At 51.4% G+C, this 26,063-nt stretch overlaps 2 protein-coding genes across 2 annotated transcripts; both read right to left on the bottom strand.

The window, feature by feature from the left end:
* Positions 1-10,719: 10,719 nt before the first annotated feature.
* Positions 10,720-12,599, bottom strand: LYNX1 (Ly6/neurotoxin 1). Its single transcript, XM_068984024.1, has 4 exons — positions 12,551-12,599; positions 11,434-11,635; positions 11,123-11,224; positions 10,720-10,916 (listed from the first exon to the last, which is right to left on the bottom strand). Exons 2-4 carry the CDS (start codon positions 11,483-11,485, stop codon positions 10,720-10,722), a joined length of 351 nt encoding a protein of 116 aa, XP_068840125.1. The 5' UTR covers positions 11,486-11,635; positions 12,551-12,599.
* An 11,704-nt stretch (positions 12,600-24,303) lies between these two features.
* Positions 24,304-25,648, bottom strand: LY6D (lymphocyte antigen 6 family member D). Its single transcript, XM_068984108.1, has 3 exons — positions 25,597-25,648; positions 24,724-24,822; positions 24,304-24,539 (listed from the first exon to the last, which is right to left on the bottom strand). The coding sequence occupies exons 1-3, from the start codon at positions 25,646-25,648 to the stop codon at positions 24,304-24,306; spliced, it is 387 nt and encodes a 128-aa protein (XP_068840209.1).
* Between the last annotated feature and the right edge of the window lie 415 nt (positions 25,649-26,063).

The raw sequence follows: 26,063 nt of genomic DNA, 5'->3' as shown, positions 1-26,063 counted from the left end.
GTGATGACAGGCCTAAGAAGCATGTTTAAAATCTCATTGCAATTCAATAGGCAAAGCAACTTGGTTGCTGCTATGACGTATAGCATTTTAAGAGAGTAACTAGAACTATGACTAATAACATTTACCAGGACATGTCAGATCTTTATGAATTCCATTTAATTGTTAGAATATCTGTATTAGTAACACCTACCATACAATATTTACTGTGTAACAAGTTATTCACTTAGCGAAAATAACAATGAAAGATTTCAAAGGCAGTTCAACATCTTAAGAAAACTTATACCATGTACAAAACTCTTTTAATCAGGTTTCCAAAAGCCCTTTTTTTTTTACTTTGTGTATCCAAAGTAAAACTTTTCCCACCCAGAAACAGTCACCTGTGAGCCAGACCTACTTTCTTTTCCCTTAATAAAATGCAATTTCATTCTTCATACCCTGTTGACCAAAAACACGCATCTTCCTCTCTTTATGGCCCGAACAGAAGCAGAAGATATTAAGACGAGGTGGCAAGAATACACAGAAGAACTGTACAAAAAGGATCTTCATGACCCGGATAATCACAATGGTGTGATCACTCATCTAGAGCCAGACATCTTGGAATGTGAAGTCAAGTGGGCCTTAGAAAGCATCACTACCAACAAAGCTAGTGGAGGTGATGGAATTCCAGTAGAGATATTTCAAATCCTGAAAGATGATGCTGTGAAAGGGCTGCACTCAATATGCCAGCAAATTTGGAAAACTCAGCTGTGGCCACAGGACTGGAAAAGGTCAGTTTTCATTCCAATCCCAAAGAAAGGCAATGCCAAAGAATGCTCAAACTACCACACAATTGCATTCATCTCACATGCTAGTAAAGTAATGCTCAAAATTCTTCAAGCCAGGCTTCAGCAATACGTGAACCGTGAACTTCCTGATGTTCAAGCTGGTTTTAGAAAAGGCAGAGGAACTAGAGATCAAATTGCCAACATCCGCTGGATCATGGAAAAAGCAAGAGAGTTCCAGAAAAACATCTACTTCTGCTTTCTTGACTATGCCAAGCCTTTGACTGTGTGGATCACAATAAACTGTGGAAAATTCTGAGAGAGATGGGAATATCAGACCACCTGACCTGCCTCTTGAGAAATCTGTATGCAGGCCAGGAAGCAACAGTTAGAACTGGACATGGAACAACAGACTGGTTCCAAATAGGAAAAGGAGTACGTCAAGGCTGTATATTGTCACCCTGCTTATTTAACTTCTATGCAGAGTACATCATGAGAAACCTGGACTGGAAGAAACACAAGCTGGAATCAAGATTGCCGGGAGAAATATCAATAACCTCAGATATGCAGATGACACCACACTTATGGCAGAAAGTGAAGAGGAATTAAAAAGCCTCTTGATGAAAGTGAAAGAAGAGAGTGAAAAAGTTGGCTTAAAGGTCAACATTCAGAATACGAAGATCATGGCATCTGGTCCCATCACTCCATGGGAAATAGATGGAGAAACAGTGGAAACAGGGTCAGACTTTATTTTTTTGGACTCCAAAATCACTGCAGATGGTGATTGCAGCCATGAAATTAAAAGACGCTTACTCCTTGGAAGAAAAGTTATGACCAACCTAGATAACATATTCAAAAGCAGAGACATTACTTTGCCGACTAAGGTCCGTCTAGTCAAGGCTATGGTTTTTCCAGTAGTCATGTATGGATGTGAGAGTTGGACTGTGAAGAAGGCTGAGCGCCGAAGAATTGATGCTTTTGAACTGTGATGTTGGAGAAGACTCTTGAGAGTCCCTTGGACTGCAAGGAGATCCAACCAGTCCATTCTGAAGGAGATCAGCCCTGGGATTTCTTTGGGAGGAATGATGCTAAAGCTGAAACTCAAGTGCTTTGGCCACCTCATGAGAAGAGTTGACTCATTGGAAAAGACTCTGATGCTGGGAGGGATTGGGGGCAGGAGGAGAAGGGGATGACAGAGGATGAGATGGCTGGATGGCATCACGGACTCTATGGACGCGAGTCTGAGTGAATCCAGGAGTTGGTGATGGACAGGGAGGCCTGGCGTGCTGCGATTCATAGGATCACAAAGAGTCAGACACGACTGAGCAACTGAACTGAACTGAACTGAACTGAACTTCTGAAAACCTTTGCTTTCTTATAGAAAACATCTCAGGATGGCACCAAACATTCTTCATTAATAGTCCAAAATATCTTTAGTTTTTCTGTAAGAGGAAATTAGTTTTCAGTTATCAGTGTTTCAGAATCTTATTTTATTTAGAAATGACATAGCTAGTCAATAAACTTTTTCATCACTTAATTTAGCATAACCCTAGAAATTCAGGTTACCAAAATCTGGACAGACTGTTTTAGACATTCCTAAAGAATAATTATTCTTAACAGAGTTTATCTAAAAGCTCCAATCTAATTTGCATTCTTTCCTTAAAAATTTTTTCACTGGAGTTACTTTCCGTGCTGACAAACTTGTAACAGATATAACAAAATTTTATTTAACTTATATTAAATGTAGCCACAATGAAAATATTATGCTTAATGTTAATGACTCTTACACCTGTCTATATTAGATCAATAAACATTAATACCAGCTAATACTAAACACTTCACAATTTACATGAACCTGAAATTTATTTAGCTTAATTTTTCTTAGAATTAAGTGCATTTGTACTTAGAATGGCAAGTTTCATTTGTAAGTGCTTACTTTTCTTTAAACCAATTGAATAGAGTTCATTTACAAATTAAACTCAGCAATATTATCTAAAGACAAAGACACATATTGAGACACACATATATACCTGAACAGATAGAGATGTCATAGTTTCTGATTCAGGCAAGGTGGGCTGTGTATCTCAAGGACATGATAAGAGTTAACTTCAAGTTTTCTCTAGGTATATATTTTTTAACAAGCTTTGTGACTATTGCTCAACTGTGTGTGACTCTCTGTGACCCCATGGACTATACAGTCCATGGAATTTTCCAGGCCAGAATACTAGAGTGGGTAGCCTTTCCCTTCTCTAGGGGATCTTCCCAACCCAGGGACTGAACCCAGGTCTCCTGCATTGAAGGCAGATTCTTTACCAACTGAGCCACCAGGGAAGCTCAAGAATACTGGAGTGGGTAGCCTATCCTGTCTCCAGGAGATCTTCCTGACCCAGGAATTGAACCGGGGTCTCCTGCATTGTAGATGGATTCTTTACCAGCTGAGCTATCAGGGAAGCCAAGCTTTTAACAAGCCAGTTTTTAATTGCATATGCAAAAAGAACTGATCTTGCAATTTCAAAAGAATTTTTGTTTCAGCCCATTTTCTCCAGAGTCTAAAGAATATTGTGGCCACACTCTTTTTTTTTTTTTCTTTCTGTGATCATGGTCTCCTAATTAAATTTAAATCAGAGAGTGCTCAAATTGACTCTGACAACAGGGGCAGGTTGACTGATAAAATCTTGTCCCAGCAGAGACTGTCTCTCTGGAGAGGTGAGGCCTTTGTCCTGTCAGAAGAATCTGAAGGAGTAAGGGAAATTACAGGGGTGGGGCAACACCCCACCCCACTCCACCACCCCCACCCATGAGATAGGAGAAATTAAAAGGGAATTTTTTAGAATGTTAGGAGAATTTTTCTGATTCCTTAAGCTTTTGATTATAGGAGAAAGTCCTAGACATAAGGGACCCTCACTCCATTTTCTCATCCTGTGGCAATAAAGATAAGAGACACATTTTCAGGTCATTTTTTTAATCCCCAACTTAAAGGCCAGGCACTGCTACAGTAAGACTTAATTTTTTCCTTTCTTAGCACATCTGTGTTTCTTCTGGCTTAGAAAGGGATCCACCCACATTGAATAGCCTGCAACCAAGAACACAGAGCTTGTAGCAAAGCAATCCAGTATACCAGTATACAATCCATTTAGGAGGACCGGAGCATGCCCTGAATTCCGTTCGATCTTATTGTCTGATGAGGTTTTGAGTCATGAATCCATTGAATCATGGCCAGATGTCTCTGGCCCCCTTTGATACCCTGCACAGGGCGTCCAACCCAGCATGGCCAGAGAAGGGCTTTTAGACCATTGCCAGCATGTTGCCAGGGCTCTCCTTGAGAGAGGCCTGTTGTAGCATCACAGTCTGCACTAAAGTGGCCAAGCTGACAGGCTGGCTGTTACAGTGCACAGGCTGCCAAGTCCTGGAGTGAAGGAGAACTCCTGGAGGGACAGAGGTGGCCGCAGTGGGAAACGCCACCAGGGTCAGGATCTGAGGGCTGAGAGGTGGAAGCATTTCCACAGAGGATTTCTGGACACAGAGTAAGATGGGAGATTAAGCAGAAGAAGAACCCCGAGTTTACCACCCCACTTGTGTGGAGTCTAAGGTAAATCTTGTTTCCCAAGTTAGAGTAGGTAAGAGAAAAAGCAAAGAGCTGGGAGCAGGCCGGTGAACAACATGGGGGGAAAAGATGCTGGAAGGCAGGGAGGGAGTGTTTCTGGAATCCTCCCCCTAGAAGGGGGAGGTAATTTTTGTACCCTGGGAAATAAAGCGTGTCAGGTAGCAGGGTGCAGTTGTTGGAGGCAGGGGCAGGTGCTGAGCTCCAGCTCCCAGCACATTCCTCCCGACGTTGATGAAGACACAGCCCTTGGGCATGGAGGGTGCTGGGGGTTGTAGACTAGGCAAAGTGAGAGAAAGCAGGAGATAGGAAAGAGAAGACAGCCTGGGCTCCTTCACCGAGCTGAGGAAGCCTCGCAGGTCTTGGGAAAGGAACAAAGCAGAGGGCATGTGAGCGCAAGCCAGTTCCCATGGGGAAGAGACAGCAAAATCAGAAGTCTCCAGCCAGCAGTGTGGGTGAGACCTGCAACTTACCTAATTCCCAGGTTGCAGCCCTCTCCCCACCACCCCCGGGGTTTCGGCACCATTTGATCTCAGCGAGGCAGCAGTGAGCAGTGGCATGAAGCAAGATCTTAATTCCCTGCCCAGGAATTGAACCGAAGGAGCCTGAATGAAAACCAGGGATTCTAGCCACCAAACCAGCAAGGGTTAGAGGCTAGAAGCTGTTTTTCCCTGGATCTTTGCCCCTCGTGAAAAATGCATTTATCACGTGGGCAGAAACTGTAAATGCAGGTACAAAGTTTATTATTAGAGACATTTTGCAGCAACAAGTGGGAGGACACAAAGAGAAATGGTTCGTTTAGTTGAGATAGAAGCAAGGCAGAGATGCACACCCAGAGAGAAAGGGTGTGGGCAACCCCCCTGGTGAGGAGGAGCCCTGTAAGGAGGCTGTTAAGTCATTTCTATTGGTCAGTTCTTCTCAGTCTTTCTCTTCCTTCGGGCTAGTTATCTGGTTTCTTTGTCCACACCTGACTTACCCTGGGACCCTCCCCTGGGATGCGCACACACCCGTCAGCCAATATGGATCTCTAAGAGAAGGCTTCTGAGAGGAGCAAGACTCATTATGGTCTGGAGTTACCCCTTGATGTTTGACCCACAAAAGAGCCTTTCTGTGCATATGTAGTGTCTCCTTTATTCCAAAAGAGGCGGAAACGGAGATCCCTTCATCCTTTACTCAAACAGGATTTTGCACCTCTCTGTTCTTGCCATGACTATTGCCTTAAGGCATTCACAAGAGACAAACACTATTTACTCAGTTTCAGTTGTTACTTTCCTGTTGGAGGGCAAACACGAGGCTGACTGTAAACACCTTGCTGCTGCTGCTAAGTCACTTCAGTCTTGTCCGACTCTCTGTGACCCCATAGACGGCAGCCCACCAGGCTCCTCTGTCCCTGGGATTCTCCAGGCAAGAATACTGGAGTGGGTTGCCATTTCCTTCTCCAATGCATGAAAGTGAAAATGAAGTCACTCAGTCGTGTCCAACTCCTAGGTACTCCATGGACTGCAGCCTACCAGGCTCCTCCATCCATGGGATTTTCCAGGCAAGAGTACTGGAGTGGGTTGCCATTGCCTTCTCTCTTAACTGGAGCCTACCTGTCTGTTGCCTCAGGAGATGCCATCAGGAGGCCAGTTGTGAATGTCTAACCTGGAGCCCACCTATCTTCTACATCAAGGCCTGCGAGCCCACTCCGGTCCCTAAACGTGCAAATGAATCTCAACGTCTCAAAAGCGGAAGCTTCACCAGCACGGCAGCCTGCAGTGAGTAGGTGGACCACTTGTCCTCCAGAGAGCCATAGAGCCCAGCTTTCCCATCTGTCAAGTGGGCCTCCCTCCAGAAGCAGTGGCTTGAGAGGCCTGCCTCCTTGGCAGTGATGATGGTCATGATCTTGACTGTTTGCTCGGGCCTGTGGGTGTTAGCCCAGTGCTGGGGGTGGGGTGGGGTGGCAAGGAGCAGAAAGGCCGTTACTCTTAAGAGAGGCCCCTTGATGGGTGCCAGCCCGGAAGAGTGCTCCTGAGAGCAGGAGCCAGACCTCCTGGGAGTGACGTGCCAGGCAAAACTCTGCTAAAACGGGCAATGCGCCGTGGGGGCAGCAGAGGCTACCATCTGCAGGGGCCAGTCCTGCCGGCCCAGGGGCCCTTGTGCGTCCACTCTGGTAGCCCGAGAGTAGCTTTTGTCCATCCCTCTACCTGGTGGGCTCCTCTGGGCTGGTAGGTTTCAGACTCTGCCCCCCAGCAGAGGAAGAGCTAGCTAGTGGAGTAGAAAGCTGGGTGATAGGTGGGTTCCTGGGGTCCTGTCTCCTCTCCAGCCCCGTCAGCTTTTCCCAGGGGCCAGCTGGGTGAGCTGGTAGGTCGGTCTTGCTCCCAGGGAACCAGAACCAGGGCTGGTCCCAGTGAGCCCGGGGGTCCTCCTGCCTCTCCTGCTTGGCTCCCCTCCCCTGGGTCATCAGTCATCATCTGCCCTGAGCCAGGGCTGCAGGGCCAAGCCTGGGAGAACCAGGGTAGGCAGGAGTCTAGGACGGACAGAGCCAGCAGGACCAGCCAAACCAGTGCACCGGGGTTGAGTGCAGCTGGGTGGCTGGCGATGACTGAAAGAAAGCAGGTACACGTATTCATCCATTTATTCACTGGCTTGAGGAGTACACAGTGGGGGGCCATAGCCTGAAGGCTATTCCATGCCCCATAGCAGCAGGGCTTGGGGCGTGGGCCTGGGAAGTGCCTGGACCTCAGCAAGTGGACTGAAGGGGAAAGGCACCGTCCGTTCATCTGTCCGTCCATTCATCCCCCTGGGGCCTCTGGTGTGCCGAGCCCGGGGTGGGCACTTACAGCCACAGCCTCCCTCACTCTCACCAAGCCCCAGTTTGGTGGGCGCTATCGTCCTCATTTTAACCACAGAACAACTGAGGCTCGGAAATCTGAACAAGCAGCTCCAGGTCAGCCTGAGCGATAGGACCCAACAAATTTGGTGGGGGCGGGGGGGCTGCGATAGAAAGGAGAGAGGCCTTTCAGTTTCTTTTCACCTTTCTCAGAGGGTTAGAATCATGAAGAGACACATTTCCTCACCACAAATCACACGCTACAAAGGGAGGAGGAGAAGCAACTGTCCGACTTCTCCTCTGGAGCGTCGTCCACACCCAGGCACCAGCCACAGGGGCCCCCACGCCCTCCTTACGTGATGGCGCCAGAACCAGTCCAGTTTCTGGGTCAGAGCTCTGGCACCAGCTTCTCAGCTGGACTCCAGACGGACGGATGGCGCAGGAGCCCAGGGAGGGCGGTCCACAGAGGGCCTCACCTGCTCAGGCAGCTGCTACTGGGACGTGCAGGCTGCTTCCAGACTTGAGATGCCGCCAAGAGCTGCAAGGATGAGCTCGCGCACCGCCCTCCCCGTGAGGCTCTCGTTTCTGTTGGGGACCCACGGCCCTGACACGGAGGGAAGGGGTCTGGGCCAGACAAGCCTGCGGTGCTGGGCGCCCCTCTGCCCTCCTCTTTGCTTTCCACCTCGGTCCAGCGCTCACACACAGGGCTGAACCCCTTGACTGTGGCGTTTAAGGTTTCTCACATCTCGTTCCAACGTTCTCTTTCTAAGCTTTCTTGACCTGAAGCTGTTATAATTACTTTACATGCTAAAATCCTCTTAAACTTATTAACCCACCTTCCCAGCTTCCCCTTTCTCTCCCAGCTGATGGGAGAAGCAACTGCATGGTGGGGCGGGGTCGTGGGGATCGGGGTGGGCCGGGGGTGCGGTGGAGGGGGGCAGGAAGTCCAGCCCACCTGGGGCAGCCACTTCATCTCTCTATCTCAGTCTTCCCATCTGTGAAAGAGGCAGGTGACGGCTCCTACGTGTAGGGCTGTGCTGGAGTGCTTAGAGCCACAACTGCAGGGAAACTGGCAGCTGTTAGTTACTAACCTTCAGTCCTGGCAAGTTTACCTGTTTGACTTCCAAGGACCTCGCTGGTGCTCCTGCCTTTGCAGAGCCACGTACTTCCCACCAGGGGGCCGGGCCTGGGCAGGAGCGGAACACCTTCCCGAGGCTCTGTGCTGGGTTTCTCCCCAAGCCAGGCAGAACCATCTGTGGGGGTGGTGTGGGCAGACTGGTCCCCGGCGCTGGCGCAATGCTATGGGCGTTGGCATGGGCCCAGCCAGCGTGGACAGATGGATGCAGGAGGCAGGAGTAAGATGCTCCCCCCGGCCCCCAACACAGCACTCTCAGCCGCCACTGGCTCCCGGCTCCCAGCGGCCCCAGAGCCCACACGGGGCCAGGCAGGGCTCCACTACATCCTCGCTGGGACCGGGCAGGGGGAGGGAGGACCCGGTCTAGCCGAGGAGCCACTAGACCCGGGACAAAGCGCTTGCACAAGCAGTCAGTGACCCAGCTTCCCAGGCCTCTCATGCTGAGTCAGCACAGCAGTCTGCCCGGTGGCTGCCCCCGCTATCAGCCTGCACGTGCAGCCGGGGGTTTGGTCTCCTCCCTGAAGTGGCCCACTCCTGGGGGGCTTTGGGAAGAGGAGCTGGGAGTGGGGTGGTCAGGCTTCCTCCTAGCCTCCTCTAGGGAGGGGCTCACAAAGACTAGGCAGGGCACCCGGTCACTCCCTGGGCTGAGCACTCCCCTGCCCGCCGCTCCTTTGGGTGCGGTCCTTCTGCTTCGTGGCCCTCTGCAAAGACCAACCCAGCCCCAGCTAAGGACTTCCTGCGCCGGCTTCTCCAGAGCGTCCAGGTTCCTGACGTCTGGGGGTCTCAGAGGGAAGCTTGCAGGAAAGAATTTCCAGCACAGGTCCCCCTGACAGGGGCCATGCTTAGCAGCCAAAGCTTCTGAGTTCCAGGGACAACCCCCAAGGGTTGGGGGGTGTGGGCTGTGCCAGCTGGAAGGCGCTCCTGCCCCTCTGCCCCCCCTCCCGTGGACAGACCCGGGCTTCTGCAACCTGGAGGGGTGGGGCTCACCTGGGGTGGGTACCCTTTAAATGATAAGCTTTCTTGGGTCCCTGGGCTTTCCTGATGGCTCAAAAGGTAAAAGAGTCTGCCTGCAATGAGGGAGACCCAGGTTCCATCCCTGGGTCAGGAGGATCCCCTAGAGAAGGACATGGCAACCCACTCCGGTATTCTTGGTCTGGAGAATCCCAAGGACAGAGGAGCCTGGGGGGCTACAGTCTGTGGGTCATAAGGAGTCCGAGGCGACTCTCTGTCTTTCTGGGCCCCTGGGGATCTCGAGGCCCAGCGTGATCTGGGGGCAGCTGAGAGGCGCTCCTAGGGATGAGGCAGAAGCGCTCCAGCCGGTGCAGAGCTCTCGCCCGTCCCGCGGGCAGGGTCAGAGTCGAGGGGCCGCGAAACCCCTGGGCCGGCTGGCATGGCCTTCGGGACCGAGGCCGGCGCGCCATGCTCCCCTTCAGTCAGGACCCTGTTGCGATCGCCCGCGGCCAGGGGCGTGGAAACGCCCGCTGTGCGCGGAGGGAGCACGGCCCGATCCTTCTGCTGTGATCCCTCCTCCCGTCCTCGGCCTCCCGGGCCTCCCGAAGACTGCCTTCCCCTCCTCTCCGGCTGGCCCAGCCCGCCCTCGCCGGTGCGGCCCGAGCGTCCCAGAGAGGGCGTCGCTCCTGCCCCCGCGTGTCAGACAGGGCTGGGTGAATCCTTTCCGGCACCGGGCAAGAGTTCACTCCGTAAAAGGGCGCCCTCCGCCAGGCCTGCTTAGGGCAGGAAGCCAGGCTTCGGGTGGCTGCGGCTCAGCACCCTTCCCTCCTGGCCCAAAAATAGCCCCGGGATCAGCTCTCAAGCTCCACCAAATATAGCCTGATCTATGCGGACCCACGTCCTGCGCAGGGGCCCAGCGCCGGATCGGGAGGGCCCTCGGGGGCCTCCTCAGGCCGAGCTAGTCCCTCCCCTGCCAGGGCTGCTTGGAACGAGGGCGCAGCCCAGGGGCCCAGGCCTGCCTCCCTCCGACCTCCAGCCCTCTCCGCCCCAGGCAGCCCTCCTGCAGCCCCGGAGAGCCTGCTTCCTGGAACCGGCCCCCACCCTCAGTCCCAATCGTCCCTCCCCCTCCAGCACACCTACAAGGCAGAGGGACCAAAGGGCCCCTTCAAATCAGTGTTCCTGGGCCAACAGCACAGTGCGCCCACGTCCCAGTCCTTGAATGAGGAGAGGCTTATCTGCATCGTCAAGGCCAGAAGCCTGGGGAGGTGTAGTCCCACATCAGCCTTTAGGAAACCAGATCACAAACGGGAAGCAGACCTCAGGGTGGCTGGGGGAGGTCAAGAGTCCTCTTGCAGACAGTCCTGGGTGTGGCTGGGGGGTCCGGGGAGGGCAGATGGTGGGTGGGGGTACAGGGGGAGAGGGTGGGGCTATGCTGCTCAGCGCTTTCCCCTCCCTGGGTTTAGAGCAGACCCCAGAGGGTGGCCAGGAGTATAAGGGCCAGGGCCAGAGTCGCAGGGGTGGCAAGGCCAGCGCCGTTACAGAGGTCATACTGGCAGCAGGAAGTAGTGGATGCGTGCTTGGAGTAGCCGTCGTACACGGTCTCAAAGCAGCTGGGCACGCAGGACTTGCTCACCTTCATCCTGGTCGGGGTGTAGTCTGCAGAGGAGGGGGAAGGCAGGCCAGGACCCTGAGAGGGGCCAACCCGAGCATGCAGGGCCATTAGGCCATGATCCCCTCCGCCTGGGGCTCCCAGAAAGGATCCTGGAGCAGGTGGGAGCCTCCCTCCTCAGCCTCCCCCACGCTACCCCCCGCCCTGCCCCAGTGCTCCCCAGAGAGGGCTGGGGAGCACCCCAGGAACTCACAGGTGCGCGTCGTCATGCAGTAGGAGACCATGGCCGGGCAGCGCATGGGGTTGAAGCAGTTCTCCCCGTTGTAGGCGCACACGTGGCAGTCCAGAGCTGGGGCTGCGGCCGGGGAGGGCCCACAGGGAGCGGGGATCAGAGAACAGGCAGAGGCCCCTCGTCCAGCCCAGCAGCCCCCAGGCCCCATCCCCTTCCCCAGGAAGAGCTGGAAGGAGAGGTGGTCACTGGGATTTCTGCCACCATCCCCCCAGCTCAGCCTGGCTGACCCCAAAGGTGGGTCTGTCCATCCCTTTGTTCTCCATCCATCTTACCCACAGGGAGGCCCACCAGGGCCACCAGGAGCAGGGCGAGCAGGGGCGTCATGGCCGGGGGCCAGAGGGCAGAGTGGGAGCAGGGATGTGGAGAGCAGTTGGTCCTTGATTCAACTCAGGCCAGGGCTGGGGCAGGGCACCGAGCGGGTGGGACAACCCCCGGCCCTCCCGGAGCTCCTGGTCAACTGGAGGTGCTGTATTCCTGCACAGAAGGGAATGAGGATGGGAGGTCATAGCAAGGCCTGAGGTACCCACAGGGAGCTTGGGCAGAGGGGCCACCCAGCTCAGCCTGGAAGGCTTCCTAGAGAAGGAGACACAAATGAGATGAGAAGGAAGCAGGGGGGGATACTTCAACAAGAGACACCAGTGCCTGCAAAAGGCCAAGACCCGTGCACACCAGAGGGGGCAGTGCCACAGCTAGGGTGGGGTCCCAAGCGAAGGCTGGAGGGGAAAGCTTGAATGCTAGGCCAGAACCCACACCCTCCCTGGGGATGGTTGAGGCAGGGGCCCTAGGGAGCTGGCACCCAGCCCTCCCCGACCCAGGACCCTGAGTACAAGGGCGCCCTTGGGCCCGGGAGCGGGTCTAGCCTCCCTACTCCCCTCCCTTGTGCCTCTGGTCTTTCAGGGCCCAGCTGGGGGCCCCTCTCCTGGGAGGCCTCTGGAGCCCTCAGCCACTGCGAGGCTCACAGCACTGGTGGGCTGCAGCTGTGTCCAGTCTGCAGGGGATGCACTCTAAAAGGACTACAGGGGGGCCCTTGGGCAAGACAAGAACTTCGGAGCCGGATCTGCTGTTTGGAGCGGAGATGCCCCCTCTCCAGACAGGCTCTGGGCGAATCCGACTACGACTTCCCTCCCTGCGCAGGGACAGTCTAGCCCCGCCTTTGCGCCAAGGGGGGCTAAATCAGACTCTCCCCTTCCAGAGAACAACAAACCCATCTTCCATGACCCATTTTCAGGGCGTCCCCCTCGGGGTATCGAAGGTCTGAGTAAGGCCGCCAGCTCTTCTCCTCCCCCTCCCGGGGAGCCCCGCCCCCGAGACTGCGGTCCCAAGTTGGGGGATGACCTCAACCATGACCTTCATTCACCACACCGAGGTCCCGTTGCGCCTGGGACTCACCCGCGGCCGCTCTCCAGCCCCTGCAACTCGGGTCTGACAGCACTCCCGTCCCTCCGTGCGCCCCGCAGTGACCACGCCGCGTCGCCGCCCCTGCGCCAGAGCCGCCCGTTGCCGGTGACCTCACTGCAGGCCCCGCCCCGTCTCGCCTGGCCCGCCGACGGGCTCGTCCCTCCTAAGGGGCTGGGACCCCCGGCAACAGTCCATGGTGCCCAGGTGTTTAGGCCCCGCGGGGACACCCACGCGATGCTCAGACGCACGCGCACCGCGGGACACGTCTGGCCCTGCCTCGCTCTCTCTGCTTTCAGCAGCCGCAGCCGCCCACTCACCCCGGATTACTAGTCAGCCCCGCACCCCTGCAGCTGCGCCCCCTCCTTCGTTCCACTCAGTTTAACAGGGAGGGGTGGGGGTGGAGTGGAGCCGACTTCTGGAACGGGCATCTGGGTCCCCAACCTGGCCCTCCTTTACCTGCAATGTGACCTACGCAAGCCACCCAGCATCTCTGGGCCTCTTGCCCACACCCGGTCCCACCCAACGCAGGGTTAAAGCAAGTCTTGAAAGGAGTCCACTGTTTCATAACTCCCTTAAACATTAATGTTTAAGGCGAAATTTAAGATTTTCATGGGCTCTAAATTTTTTTTTCTAATGTGAGAAAAGAATACATTTCCTTTGACCCTAAATTTTATTTTTCTTTCAAAGAGCGGAGCCATTTTGGGGGCCCAAGGCACTGAGCCTCCAAAGTGAGGTGGGCACTCTCTCTGGGTGGACTGGGATGGTTGGTCACCCTGTTTGCCAAATAGTCACTGAGATGCCACAGGTGCCAGGTGTTGGGGATAAAACTGACAAACATTCCCAAATATTCTTGACATCAGTAATCTGACAACCTAATGAGGCGTAAAATAAACACAAGGGTGTGGACACCTGCGTGTATTGTGGCCTTCATCCTCAGATCATGATGAATTAAGGGTGTTGCCAAACTCAGCCTCTGTTCACTGCTGCCAAATAGAAATGCAGGGGCAGAGTTGTGGGTGAAGCAGAAAAGAGGAGCTTTGATTGCTTTGCCGGCAAAGGGGGCCACAGTGGGCTAGTGCCCTCAAGACTGCCTGGCCCACCCTGGGGGGGTGGTGAGGAGTTAATAGTGCTCAAGGAGCATGATCAACTGGTGGACAAGCCTTGGATTGGCTGGTGTCAGGGTGGAGTTTCAAGCATCATCAGCCTTCTGGTTTTAGCCAGTCTAGGGTCTATGTCCTTGTGGTCAGCAGTTTTCATCTAAGCGGGGGTCAGGGGCGGGGGGGTCTGCTTCCTGTAAAACAAGTTAGGAATGTGCGTCAGGCCTTCGTGCAGACCTTTCGGGGATCTGGGAGTTTGGTGGTTCTGCTATGGGCAGAATTACAAGCTACATCATTACCAGTTCCCCAACCCAACAGCTATTCTTCCTTTCTACGTTTTCACATTTCCAATTATTAACTCCCGAGTCAGAATTTTACCTCCAAAGACAAGGATACAGAGTCTTGTAGATGGTTTCAAGTCCCGCCTTTTCTTTGGTAGTCCTCAGTCTTGAGGAGGAACAGATGCGGAACAAGAAAGGGAAGAAAGTTCTAGACTGAGAGGTTAATTGTAAACTTGGCAGAGGAACTTAGTTTCTGTTCTGTTTCTATTTCCATTTTCCGCAGCTCTGTAGGGAATGGGATAACAACTGCTCTGGTTACGTCCTGCTGAAGTGGGGCGTGCTGCTGCTGCTGCTAAGTCGCTTCAGTCGTGTCCGACTCTGTGCGACCCCAGAGATGGCAGCTCACCGGGCTCCCCCATCCCTGGGATTTTCGTAGTCCTGCCTAATTTGGGGAATGGGCACAGAGTTGGAAATAATCTTGAGTTCGAGATTAACGTCAATATTTTGTATTAAGAAAATATTGTATCTCTTTGATTGCTTTGCTCTAGCACCTGGACAACCATTTGAAAATTATTAGACATACTGCAATGAAGATAATGGTTAAAAAACATCTTTGTAGTCTTTTTCAAAGAAGTCTTCCTGTTTTTTGATGGCAACCAGGAAAAATAAGTTTTGGAGTGTTTCCTCTTTACATACATTCAGTAACCAAGTAGTCTTTTGCTGGGAGACTATAGGTTGAGTTGTCTCATTTGCTACAGTTTTTGTTGTTCAGTTACTCAGTCATGTCCAACTCTTTGCAACTCCATGGACTGTGGCACGTCAGGCTTCTCTGTCCTTCACCTATCTCCCTGAGTTTGCTCAAACTCATGTCCACTGAGTCACTGATGCCATTCAACTATCTTGTCCTCTGTCGCCCTCTTCTCTTCCTGCCCTCAATGTTTTCCAGCATCAGGGTCTTTTCCAATGAGTCACCTCTTTGCATCAGGTCACCAAAGTATTGGAGCTTCAGCTTCAGCATCAGTCCTTCAAATGAGTATTCAGGGTTGATTTCCTTTAGGGTTGACTGGGTTGATCTCTTTGCAGTCCAAGGGACTCTCAAGAGTCTTCTCCAGGACCACAGTTCAAAAACTATTGTTTTTAAAGTAGGATAAAGATTTCATAGTTACAAGAAGACCTCAAGACCAGAAGGTTGCAATTGGCAGCTGCTAGTAGATATCATTTTAAAAATGGCTGATGATGTCCTCAAGTCTGATCAAGTTTAGAGAACTCAAGTTTTCAGTAATATAGAAATATGTCTGAACCCATATCCACACTAACAATATAGTTCCACTTTGGATGTCTGAACCACAGTTATTCCATTCTGATTTTTCAATGTAATTTTTAATGGCTAAAGCAGATGTACAATGCATGTTTAATAGGCCACAAACAGGCTGTTTTGGTTAGCTTAAAGTTCAAAACAATCATGTGTAAGCCAGAATGATTTCCCATACTTCAATATGCAAAAATTTCTTCCATCATTTTCCCCTTTGGATTGCAAATCTTTCCATAAATGGCATTGCCCATCAATATATTTTTCCAGTGTTGCCAGAGTAACACAGTTATCTGCTCTGGGTCCATTTATTTCCCTCAGTGCTAGACCTCTTTGTTTACATATTTGCCTAGTTGTCCATGTTGGGGGGGAAAACTAATCAGATATCATGAACCGGCTCAGAGATATGCGAATGGGGAAATGCTTTGTAGGCTATACATTTTATCATTTATCCCCAATCGTCACACAAGCATTGTACATGTGCTTTAAGCAGTGCACTTAAAACAAGCAGTGATGCGTGTCTGTGACAGCTTCACTAGAGAATTTTCTTCTTTAATCCTGAACATTGGGGTCGAAAGCATGGTTAAAAGTAAAATGATAACTTTCCATTTTGACAGGAAGACAAACATTTGGCAGACAGTGCAGTTGGATTAGTTGGATGGTTCTCACAGGCCTGGTCCAGATTTTAAAATCAGCTGTCTTCTACTGTTGTTGTCTTCTCATCTTAACACGGGTGTTATTTGGGGTCAACAGTCTTTTCTATAGACAGGCCAATGCACAGGCCTTTCTCAAGTGGGAAATACGAATTCAAGAGTCAGTTCCCTTCAGGACTGTCCCACAGGTACTACTTAAGAGTGCCTGATATGGGTCCTTTTATTTAGTTTGGAGAGAGTCCTTTAAAAGACGCCTTTTCCAGCATCCATAATCTCTTAGTTGTAACTCACAGGGCATCCGGTCTTCATCTGAAGGTAGATTGTTGTGACTGGCTTCAGAAACAAGCTTCGAATATTCTTCTACTAATTCAATTAAATCTTATAATAGCTTAACAGAGCAACAAGGAGTCATCCTGGACATAGCAAAGCCTCAGTAAATACAAAATTTCAATATCCACAAAGGTGGATATTGAAACCATTGAAATAAAGTTTTTCTCTCTAGATTATCCTTATTTTTATTAAATCAGCCAAATCAAGGCTGATTTGTTCCAAATAAGTCTGGTTTCAATAAACATGGCCCGCTTATTCATGTAAATGTAATTGCTCATACAGGCTCTTTTAAGCCTGCAGAGTTTACCTATGCTTCTCTAGTGGCTCAGATGATAAAGAATCCGCCTGCAATGCAGGAGAATTGGGTTTGATCCCTGGGTCGGGAAGATCCCCCGGAGAAGGGAATGGCTATCCACTCCAGTATTCTTGCCTGGAGAATTTCATTGACAGAAGAACCTGAAGGGCTATAGTCCATGGGGTTGTAAAGAGTCAGACACAACTGAGCAACTAACACACACATCTTTTTTGGTACCCAGAATATCTGATTCATTTGAAAAGACCCTGATGCTGGGAAAGATTGAGGGCAGGAGGAGAAGGGGACGACAGAGGATGAGATGGTTGGATGGCATCACCGGCACAACGGACATGGGTTTGGGTGGACTCCGGGAGTTGGTGATGGACAGGGAGGCCTGGCGTGCTGTGGTTCATGGGGTCGCAAAGAGTCGGACACGACTGAGCAACTGAACTGAACTGAACTGAATATCTAGATTCTTGTATATGTCAAGAGACAGTCTTTTCCATTCACTTGATAAATTTGCTTTGACCTCAAGGGTCTCCAATTTTTGAAGTAATCAGGCAGAGAGAAAAGAAAAAGATTTTAATTTTATCCACAGGTGTATATTACCAAATTGTTATAAATCAAAAGTCGCTTGAGGAAAAGGGCTTTTCTATATCTGAAAAACAAAGACTAGAAGCTATTAGCATGTCAGACAAGTCATAAAAATCATAATCATATTTAGCTGTTCATTGAATCCCATGTAATTAATCTTTGTCCTGTTTGAGTCCAGTTTTCCATCAGTGGCACTGACCATGCCTAATGATTGAAGATCGCAGTGACAGGGATAATTTCAAGAAGTTTGTGCATTTTTTCTTAAGGTTTCTATGGTTTGTCCAGTTAAGTGGGTGTCTTGATCACTGGAGATTGTAGAAATCATATTCCAGATGGGAAACGTATTTTCTAACCTTTTCTTTTTCATTGTGAGGACATCAGCCCTGAAACCAGGGACAGCTTTAACCCTTCAGACAGAAAATGCGGTTTGTCAAGGAGCTGGGAAAAAGCCAAGCAGCCGTCTTGGATTTCCCATACCCTTGATTTTTTTAAAAAATTTATAGTTATTGTTTATTCATTTTAAATTCCCTGATTTAGGAGTAGACTGTTGTTGTGTTTTAAGGATATCAGGATAGCAAAAGTCTAACAACAAGGGGTTAATTTTTTTGTAGACACAGAATGAGCTTTATCCATGTGTGCCATAATCTTCACAGATCATTGCAAAATAATACTCATTTACTTTATCAAAGTAACAGAAGATTTTAAGAACAAATATAAATCACTTGAAGGCAAAGAAATTTATATAGCCTGTTGTTAAAAGCTGCATTCCAAGAAAACTTTGTTCTCTTAACAGAGAGAGAAAGCCAGATTCCAGTTTGGTACCAGCTCATTATTAATAACAAAATTTGTTCATCTAGTTAATTTTAGTTTAATCTTAGAAAGACCCTTCAATAAATCTTGAAGAGGTAGTATTTTTGTAAAGGCGTCAGAGTGAAACTATAGCTTTCTATAACGAAAAATGGCTCAAGAAGGCATGTATAAAATCTGATTGCAATGAAACTGACAAGGTAGCTTGGTTACTACTGTGACGTGATAGATAGTAACTAGAATTATGACTGATAACATTTTACCAATACATATCAACTCTTTATGAATTCTATATAATTTCTAGATTATCTCCATTAGTAACATTTACCATATAATATAACCTGAGAAGATTTATTACTTATTTGACAGCACTTCCCATGCACCTTAAACACACCAAATTAACCTAATTAGTTTAATATCTTTCTTTGGGATGCCTCAAAAGTCCTCTGAAGCACCCCAAAGTTAGTTAGAGATCAAAAGAAGTTCATAAGAATTTGCTTTTAGGAAGTTCCATCAAAAAATATTAGAGAGTTTAGGACATTCAGTCAGATCGGATCATCAGTCACTGTGAAAAAATAGTTATTCTTCGAGCCAGAGTAACAATAAAAGAGATTGGCTCAAGATGGCGGAGCAGAAGGATGTTCGATAATCTTCTCTTGAGAGAGAACCAAAGTCACAAATAGCTGTTAAACAGCCATTGATCAGAGGATGCTGGAACCCATCAGAAAAAGATACGTCCAAGCTCAGAGAACAAGCCATAATGAGATGGTAGTGAGTGAGTGAGTGAGTGAAGTCGCTCAGTCGTGTCTGACTCTTTGCGACCCCATGGACTGTAGCATACCAGGCTGCTCTATCCATGGGATTTTCCAAGCAAGGGTACTGGAGTGGGTTGCCATTTCTTTCTCCAGAGGATCTTCCCAACTCAGTGATCGAACCTGGGTCTCCCACATTGCAGGCAGATGCTTGACTATCTGAGCCACCAGGGAAGCTGTAATGAAATGGTAGGAGGGGCACAATCATGATTAAATCAAATCCCACACCCGCCAGGTGGGCGCCTTACAAATGGGAGGACAACGCCAAAGAAGTTCTCACACAGTTATGAAGGCTCTGAGCCCCACGTCAGGCTGCCCATCCCGGGGACTAGCAGTCCCCAGGGAATCTGAGCTCGAAGTCCAGCGGGACTGGATTGCGGGATTTCCGCGGGACTGGGGAAAACAGAGACTCCACACTTGCAGGGCACAGGCGAAACCTTGTGTGCACCAGGAACCAGGGGAAAGGAGCAGTGAGCCCACAGGAGACTGAGCCAAACCTACCTGTGAGTGTTGGAGAGTCTCTTGCGGAGGTGAGGGTAGGCAGTGGCTTGCCACGGGAACAGGGACACCGACAGCAGCAGTCCCGGGAGGTGACCCTTGGTGTAAGCCCTCTTGGAGATCGCCGTTAGCCCTACTGTAGAGCCTGTAGTCTCCAGGGCTGAGTCCCCTCAGGCCAAACAACTAACATGGAAGGAACCCAGCCCGTCAGCGGACAATTGGATTTAAGTTTTACTGAGCATGGTCGGCCCACCAGAGGGAGACCCAATTTTCTCTGACACCAGTTCCTTCCATCAGGAAGCTTGCCTTTTAGCCTTATCCACCAGAGGGCAGACAGACTACAAGAAGCAAGCAAGCAAGAAGAACCACAATCCCGCCGCCTCCAAAATGGAAAACCGCAGTCACAGAAAGCTAATCAGAATGAAAAAGCATAGGGTTGTCTTCCAGATGAAAGAACAAGATAAATCCCCAGAGAAAACGCTAAATGAAGTGGAGATAGGCAATCTTCTGAGAGGGTGACAGGCAGGAAGGCCAGGGGTCTCCAAACGGAGGAAAGCGGCTGCAAGTGTCAGACATTTTTTCTCTCTTAAACAGCTGGAGGAAACAAACTAGTGTTATATTTTTTTCCTTCTCTATACAAATTTAAAAGGAGGTTTCTCTTCAAATTCTATGTTGCCATAATGACACCTGGTACCACCTGAACTGAACTTGTCTTAAATCTTGAGCTAACCAATGCATTTTCCCAGGGCAATATTTGTCTGAAGCTTTGTGAATGTACTTTGCATTTACCCTAGACTCTGTCTTCAAGTTGGTTCCGCCTAAAGGCTCAGAACCTACTTGACAAACTAGTTTGTTATACTCATACATTGTTCTAATCTATGTTAATGAAAGTATATATTTGTATGGAAATCTGCCTTTCTTCAAGATTCTTGTCAATCGTTTTATATGCCCGGGATGACTCACTTGGTGCCAATGTTATCTCAATGCATGTTGTGGGTGAGGGGCCTGGCGCCATGTCCTTTCTCTAATCAGCAGCCTGCTAGTAGCTATGCAACATCCAGCTAAAGACTAGCAGGGGGGGCACTCTTTCTGCTCCCATCTGACGTCTATGTCAGAAGCTTTCTCTATCTATTTTATACTTTAATAAGACTTTATTACACAAAAGCTCTGAGCGTATGGCAAAACCAATGCAGTATTGTAAAGTAAAATAAAGTAAAAATAAAAATTAAAAAAATAATAATAATTTGAAACCAAAAAAAAAAAAAAGCTCTGAGCGATCAAGCCTTGTCACTGGCCCCGGATTGAATTCTTTTCCTCCTCATGGTTCAGCAATAACCTTTCACTTCCAGAAAAAGAATTCAGAATAACGACAGTGAAGATGATTCAGGAGCTCGGAAAAAGAATGCAGAAGATGCAAGAAATGTTTGCCAAAGACCTGGAAGAACTAAAGAACAAATAACAGAGATAAACAATACCCTAGAAAGAATCAATAGCAGAATAACAAGGGCGGAAGAATGGATAAGTGACCTGGAAGATAGAATGGTGAAAATCACTAAAGCAAAACAGAATATAGAAAAAAAGAATAAAAAGAAATGAGAACACTATAAGAGACCTCTGGGACAACATTAAATGCACCAACATTTCACATTATAGGGGTCCTAGAAGGAGAAGAGAAAGAAAGAGAAAGGACTCGGGAAAATATCTGAAGGGATAATAGCTGAAAAGGTCCCGAATGTGGGAAAGGAAACAGTCAACCAAGTCCAGGAAGTGCAGAGAGTCCCAGGTAAGATGAACCCAAGGAGGAACACAAGTGTACATAGTAATCAAACTGACGAAAATTAAAGACAGAAAAAACATTAGGAAGAGTTCCCAGAGCTCACACGAGGTTGGAGGACAAACCTTGTGTCGACTGGAAAGCAAAACAACACTGTACAACCTAAAAGCCATGTGTTAATGTTTCATTTGGGGACCCTACTGAGGACTACTGGGGTTTCCCTGGTGGCTCAAAGGGTAAAGAATCCGCCTGCAAAACAGGAGACCCAGGTTCAATCCCTGGGTCAGGAAGATTCCCCTGGAAAAGGGAATGGCAACCCATTCCAGTATTCTTGCCTGGAGAATTCCATGGACAGAGGAGCCTGGCGGGCTATATAGGCCGTGGGATACCAAAGAGTTGGACACGACTGAGTGACTAACACCTCCACTTTAGCTATGTAGGGCCAGCATCCTATTTTCCTCCACCCTGAATTCCCCTCAGGGAAACTATCAAACCCATGGAACCCAGAAGTTCAATGAACTTCAGGCACAAGAAATTGAAGAAAACTATACCAAAGCAGAAAGTGAAGAGGAGCTAAAAAGCCTCCTGATGAAAGTGAAAGAGGAGAGTGAAAAAGCTGGCTTAAAGTTCAACATTCAGAAAATGAAGATCATGGCATCTGGTCCCATCACTTCATGGGAAACAGATGAGGAAACAGTGGAAACAGTGTCAGACTTTATTTTGGGGGGCTCCGAAATCACTGCAGATGGTGACTGCAGCTATGAAATTAAAAGATGCTTACTGCTTGGAAGGAAAGTTATAACCAACCTAGATAGCATATTCAAAAGCAGAGACATTACTTTGCCAACAAAGGTCTGTCTAGTCAAGGCTATGGTTTTTCCAGTAGTCACATATGGATGTGAGAGTTGGACTGTGAAGACAGCTGAGTGCCGAAGAATTGATGCTTTTGAACTGTGGTGTTGGAGAAGACTCTTGAGGGTCCCTTGGACTGCAAGGAGATTCAACCAGTCCATTCTAAAGGAGATCAGTCCTGGGTGTTCTTTGGAAGGAATGATGCTAAAGCTGAAACTCCAGTACTTTGGTCACCTCATGAGAAGAGTTGACTCATTGGAAAAGACTCTGATGCTGGGAGGGATTGGGGGCAGGAGGAGAAGGGGGTGAGATGGCTGGATGGCATCACTGACTCGATGGACGTGAGTCTGAGTGAACTCCAGGAGTTGGTGATGGACAGGAAGGCCTGGTGTGCTGCAGTTCATGGGGTTGCAAAGAGTCGGACACGACTGAGCGACTGAACTGAACTGATACCAAAGCACACTGTGTGATTAATTGCTTAAAACCAGTGGTAAAAAGAAAATACTAGAAGCAGAGATTATATGATGCACAGAGGATTGGAGATAGGGATGCCAGCAGATTTCTTGTCAGAAACAGTGAAGCCAGTGCAGCGAAGCAATGTTTGAAATACCAACCACAAAAGCAAGACAAACAACTTGGAGTTACATGCCCAGTGAAAACATCTCTGAAAAGTGAAGGGGAAATAAAGTTTTCAGACATGCAAAAGCAGAAAGAATTCCTTTCTAAAATTAAAAAAAAAGAAAAGAAAAGACAGAGGAAGAAAAGAAAAATCAAAGAGCTCTGCTTAATAAAGTAACAGGAGATAAAATGGAATCACAAAAGATTAATCTCTTCACGGAAGAGAAGACAGAAAAGAGAGGAAAGGAAAAAACAGGTGGTCAGAGAACAGGGGAGGCAGGATGAAAGCCTTAAACCCATGCCACCTGCATTCACACTGAATGGTCCAAACACGAGGTCACTAATTCAGCTGCTGGAGACACAGGCACGGGGCAGGCGGCTGCTGCCCAGCAGCTCTGGAAGGCCACTCTGCCCTTCACTGCCGCCCTCAGTCACAGATGCTGCTCCCGCCTGGGTGCAATTGGCGCTCTCAGGAATTGGAAGGCGCCTTCTACCTCTCAGCTCCTCCTGGGCCACGTGGCCTGGGTTGTCCCTTGAGGGATGTCCCCTCTGCGGAGCCTTTCCTGGTCCCACGTGGCGACAACCTCCTCCGTTCGGAACTTCGCCGGTTGCCCCGGGCTTCCAGGTGTGGGGTGGGGGTCCCCTGTGGAATCACCCTCCCTTCCCTCCAGGTGAACGTCCCTGTCCCTGTTCCCCGCCTCTTGATCCAAAGCCCAGCCACACGGGCAGCCTGCCGCGGGACCCCCTGAGGTCAAGGCACAGCCCTCGCCCGGTGCGATGCAGTCCCTCTGCCCGACCTCCGTGGCCCGCGTGTCTGACCCGTTCTTTTCACTCCCTGCTGCGGGTTCCCAGGGCCCCTAGTGGGCTCCGAGTTAGGGGCGGGACACCATCCCTTAGCAGCTCCTCCCAAGGCCCGGCTCCCGCGTGTGGCTACCGGGAGGCGCGCTGATCCTCGGAATATTCCCGATGCAGCAGGAGAGGCGGCTGGATCGCAGGCCCTGCGAGGGCGGAGAGGGAGAGGCCCGCTGCGCCCGGGCGCCGGGACCTCGGACCTCCAACACTGCCCGCGCGCGCCGCTGGCACGCGTAGGGCTCCCAGGCTCCGGGAGCGGAAGGGCCTTGCTCAAGGCCACCTGGTAGGACAAAGCGGGATCCTAGCGACCCTGGGCCGGCGGGGCTTGGATGTGGGCGCTGGGTAAGGGCTGGCAGGGTGGGCGGGGTGTCCCACCGGGTGGTCCCAGGCAGCCAGGTGGAGAGCTCGGCCTGCCCATCACGGCTGCACCCACGAGCTTCTGCGCCCTGCTTCTGCTCAGGCCTCTCCCAGGAGGGCCTTCCTTGTCTGGGGCTGCAGAGGAGGGGCCTGAGGAGCGTCATGTCCCCTCCAGCAAGGCAGGGTGGCGGGGGCACTTCAGGCTTTGTGCATGCTGCCGAAACTGGTTCTGGGTGACAAGCCCTGGGACCTGGGGGCCTGTGTGTGCAGATGACCGCCGCCCCCCTCCCCCTCCACTCCAGAATAGCACCCACACGACCACACTGGTTTTCAGTCATTTATTCCAACGTTGGGCTTTGAATAGAAAAACAAACAGAAACGAAACAGCATGAAGATGAAATCAGGAGGGAGCGGAAGGCCTCCTGTCCCCTCCCCCACCCCGCTGCTCTGGGAGGGAGGCGGGTCCTCTTGCACCAGGGCCGCTCCAAGCCTTCAGCCCTTCTGGCCCCTCGGCCACCTGGCCGGCCCCAGACCTTCTGCGGAGCCCCCAGCCCCGGGTGTCTGAGCCTCCATCCTGGCCAGGGAGAGGAGGGGGTGGGGCCCTGGTTCTGGGGGTCACAGACCAGGGGCCCAGAGGAGGGCGAGGAGGCCACAGGCCAGCGCCAGGCCGAGGTGGGCACTGGTGCGGGAGGGCGCGGCGCTCTGCCAGCTCTGCAGACCCTCGTTGCACAGGTCGCCATTGCAGCACAGGGTGGTCTCCTGGCCCTTGCCGACTTGACCCTGCTGGCCGTTCGTGGGCGTGCACCACTCGGAGCAGTTCTTCTCCACCAGGTTCCCAGACAGAGGCTCCACTGGGGATGGGTGGGTGAGGTCAGGCCAGGTGGCACCCCTGTCCCCCAGGGCCTCCCAAGTCCCAGCTTCCATCGCCACCAGGACCAGGCCGTCACTGAGATCCCTTCCACCAGCCTCCCCAGGGATGATCCTCAAGCCCTGGGGTGCCCCACAGGGCCTCCTTCCCTCCCCCAGATCACTCACTCCTGATCACAGTCTTGCAGAAGCTGGAGCTGGCTGAGCAGACCTGCGGCTTCTTGCAGTTGCTGGAGCTGCTGCACACGTGGCAGCGCAGTGCCTGGGCTGGGGAGAGAGCCAGGGCCTCAGCAGGCCCCAGGGAGCCCGCCCAAAGAGGCTGAAAGACCCCTGCTAGACAGAGCCCTCTGCCACCCCTGCCCTGGGCCAGTCGCTCTGAGGTCCCCGGGCCTCACAGGGGCTCACATCTTGCACACAGCCCCGGGAGGCAGGAGATGACGCCCCCATTGGCTGGGGCCCTGGCACCTCCCCCTCCCTGGAGGAGCTGTCCAGCACTGGGCGTCTCTAGAGGACTGGCGAGGCGGCCAATATGGCTGCACTGAAGACCCTTCCCCAGGGGCATCAGAGGCTCTGGGGTGTGCTAACAGCAGCTCACAGGACCTGGCTGCTGTCCCCTCCCTGGGGACTGTCTTGCAGTGGGCAGTGCGCAGCCCACGGTGAGGACCTGAGGCTGAGTTGGCACCCTGGGGGCTGTCCGTTTGGCCATGCTGAGCCTGCAGGGAGATGGGCGACCCTGGGAGGGCCTGGGGCCTGGGGGTGGGCATTGGGGCTGGCCTCTGGCCTCTGTCTTTCTCGGGGAGAAGCATATCAAGACAACCCCCAGCATTGCTCCCTCTCCGCGTGTCTGATCCGCTGGGTTGACTGACTGTAAGATTCTCTGATTCTGAACTATTGTTAAGTCTGTGATCCCACGAAGTTAAGGTGCGGGGTTCACTTTGTTCTAGCCCCCGCATGCCCAGGGTTCTCCGTGCCTAGAGAGAAGCCACTCCAGGCTTCCAGGGTCTGGCTCCCCACTCCCCCAGCCCCCACCCAGCCCCTCACCTGGCCCAGCAGCTGCAGCCAAGGCGACGAGGAACAGCAAGGCTGTCTTCATCTTGGGGCACCTCTGGGAGCACTGGCGGCCCTCCCCCTCTCTGGAGGCCTTATAGTTGGGACAGGTGCTGGTGGGAGGGGCGGGGACCTGCCCCACCCTGCCTGGCCCACACCCTCCAGCTCAGCACACCCCTGCCCGCCAGATGCAGGGCTCTCTGCCCTTCCCCACCTCCCGCTGCCTCCTCCTCGGCGGGCTGTAGACAGAGGCGTCAGCTGGGTCTGCAGGTTGCCCGGCTCTCACCCTCTGCCCAGCTCTGGTTGCTGTCTCCAACTCCCACCCTCAGATAGGGTCACAGAATCCCAAGTCTGTGCAGGTGCCCTGGGGGTGCCCAGTGCCATGTTCGGGCTGGGGTGGGAGGCAGGAGGAGGTCCTAGATTCTTGGGCTCCAGGGGCTCAGGGTTGCTAGGTCAACCAC

Source organism: Capricornis sumatraensis, chromosome 11 (assembly GCF_032405125.1).
Source record: "Capricornis sumatraensis isolate serow.1 chromosome 11, serow.2, whole genome shotgun sequence".
In the NCBI taxonomy this organism is placed as follows: domain Eukaryota; kingdom Metazoa; phylum Chordata; class Mammalia; order Artiodactyla; family Bovidae; genus Capricornis; species Capricornis sumatraensis.
This window is presented reverse-complemented; position numbering and strand designations above follow the sequence as displayed.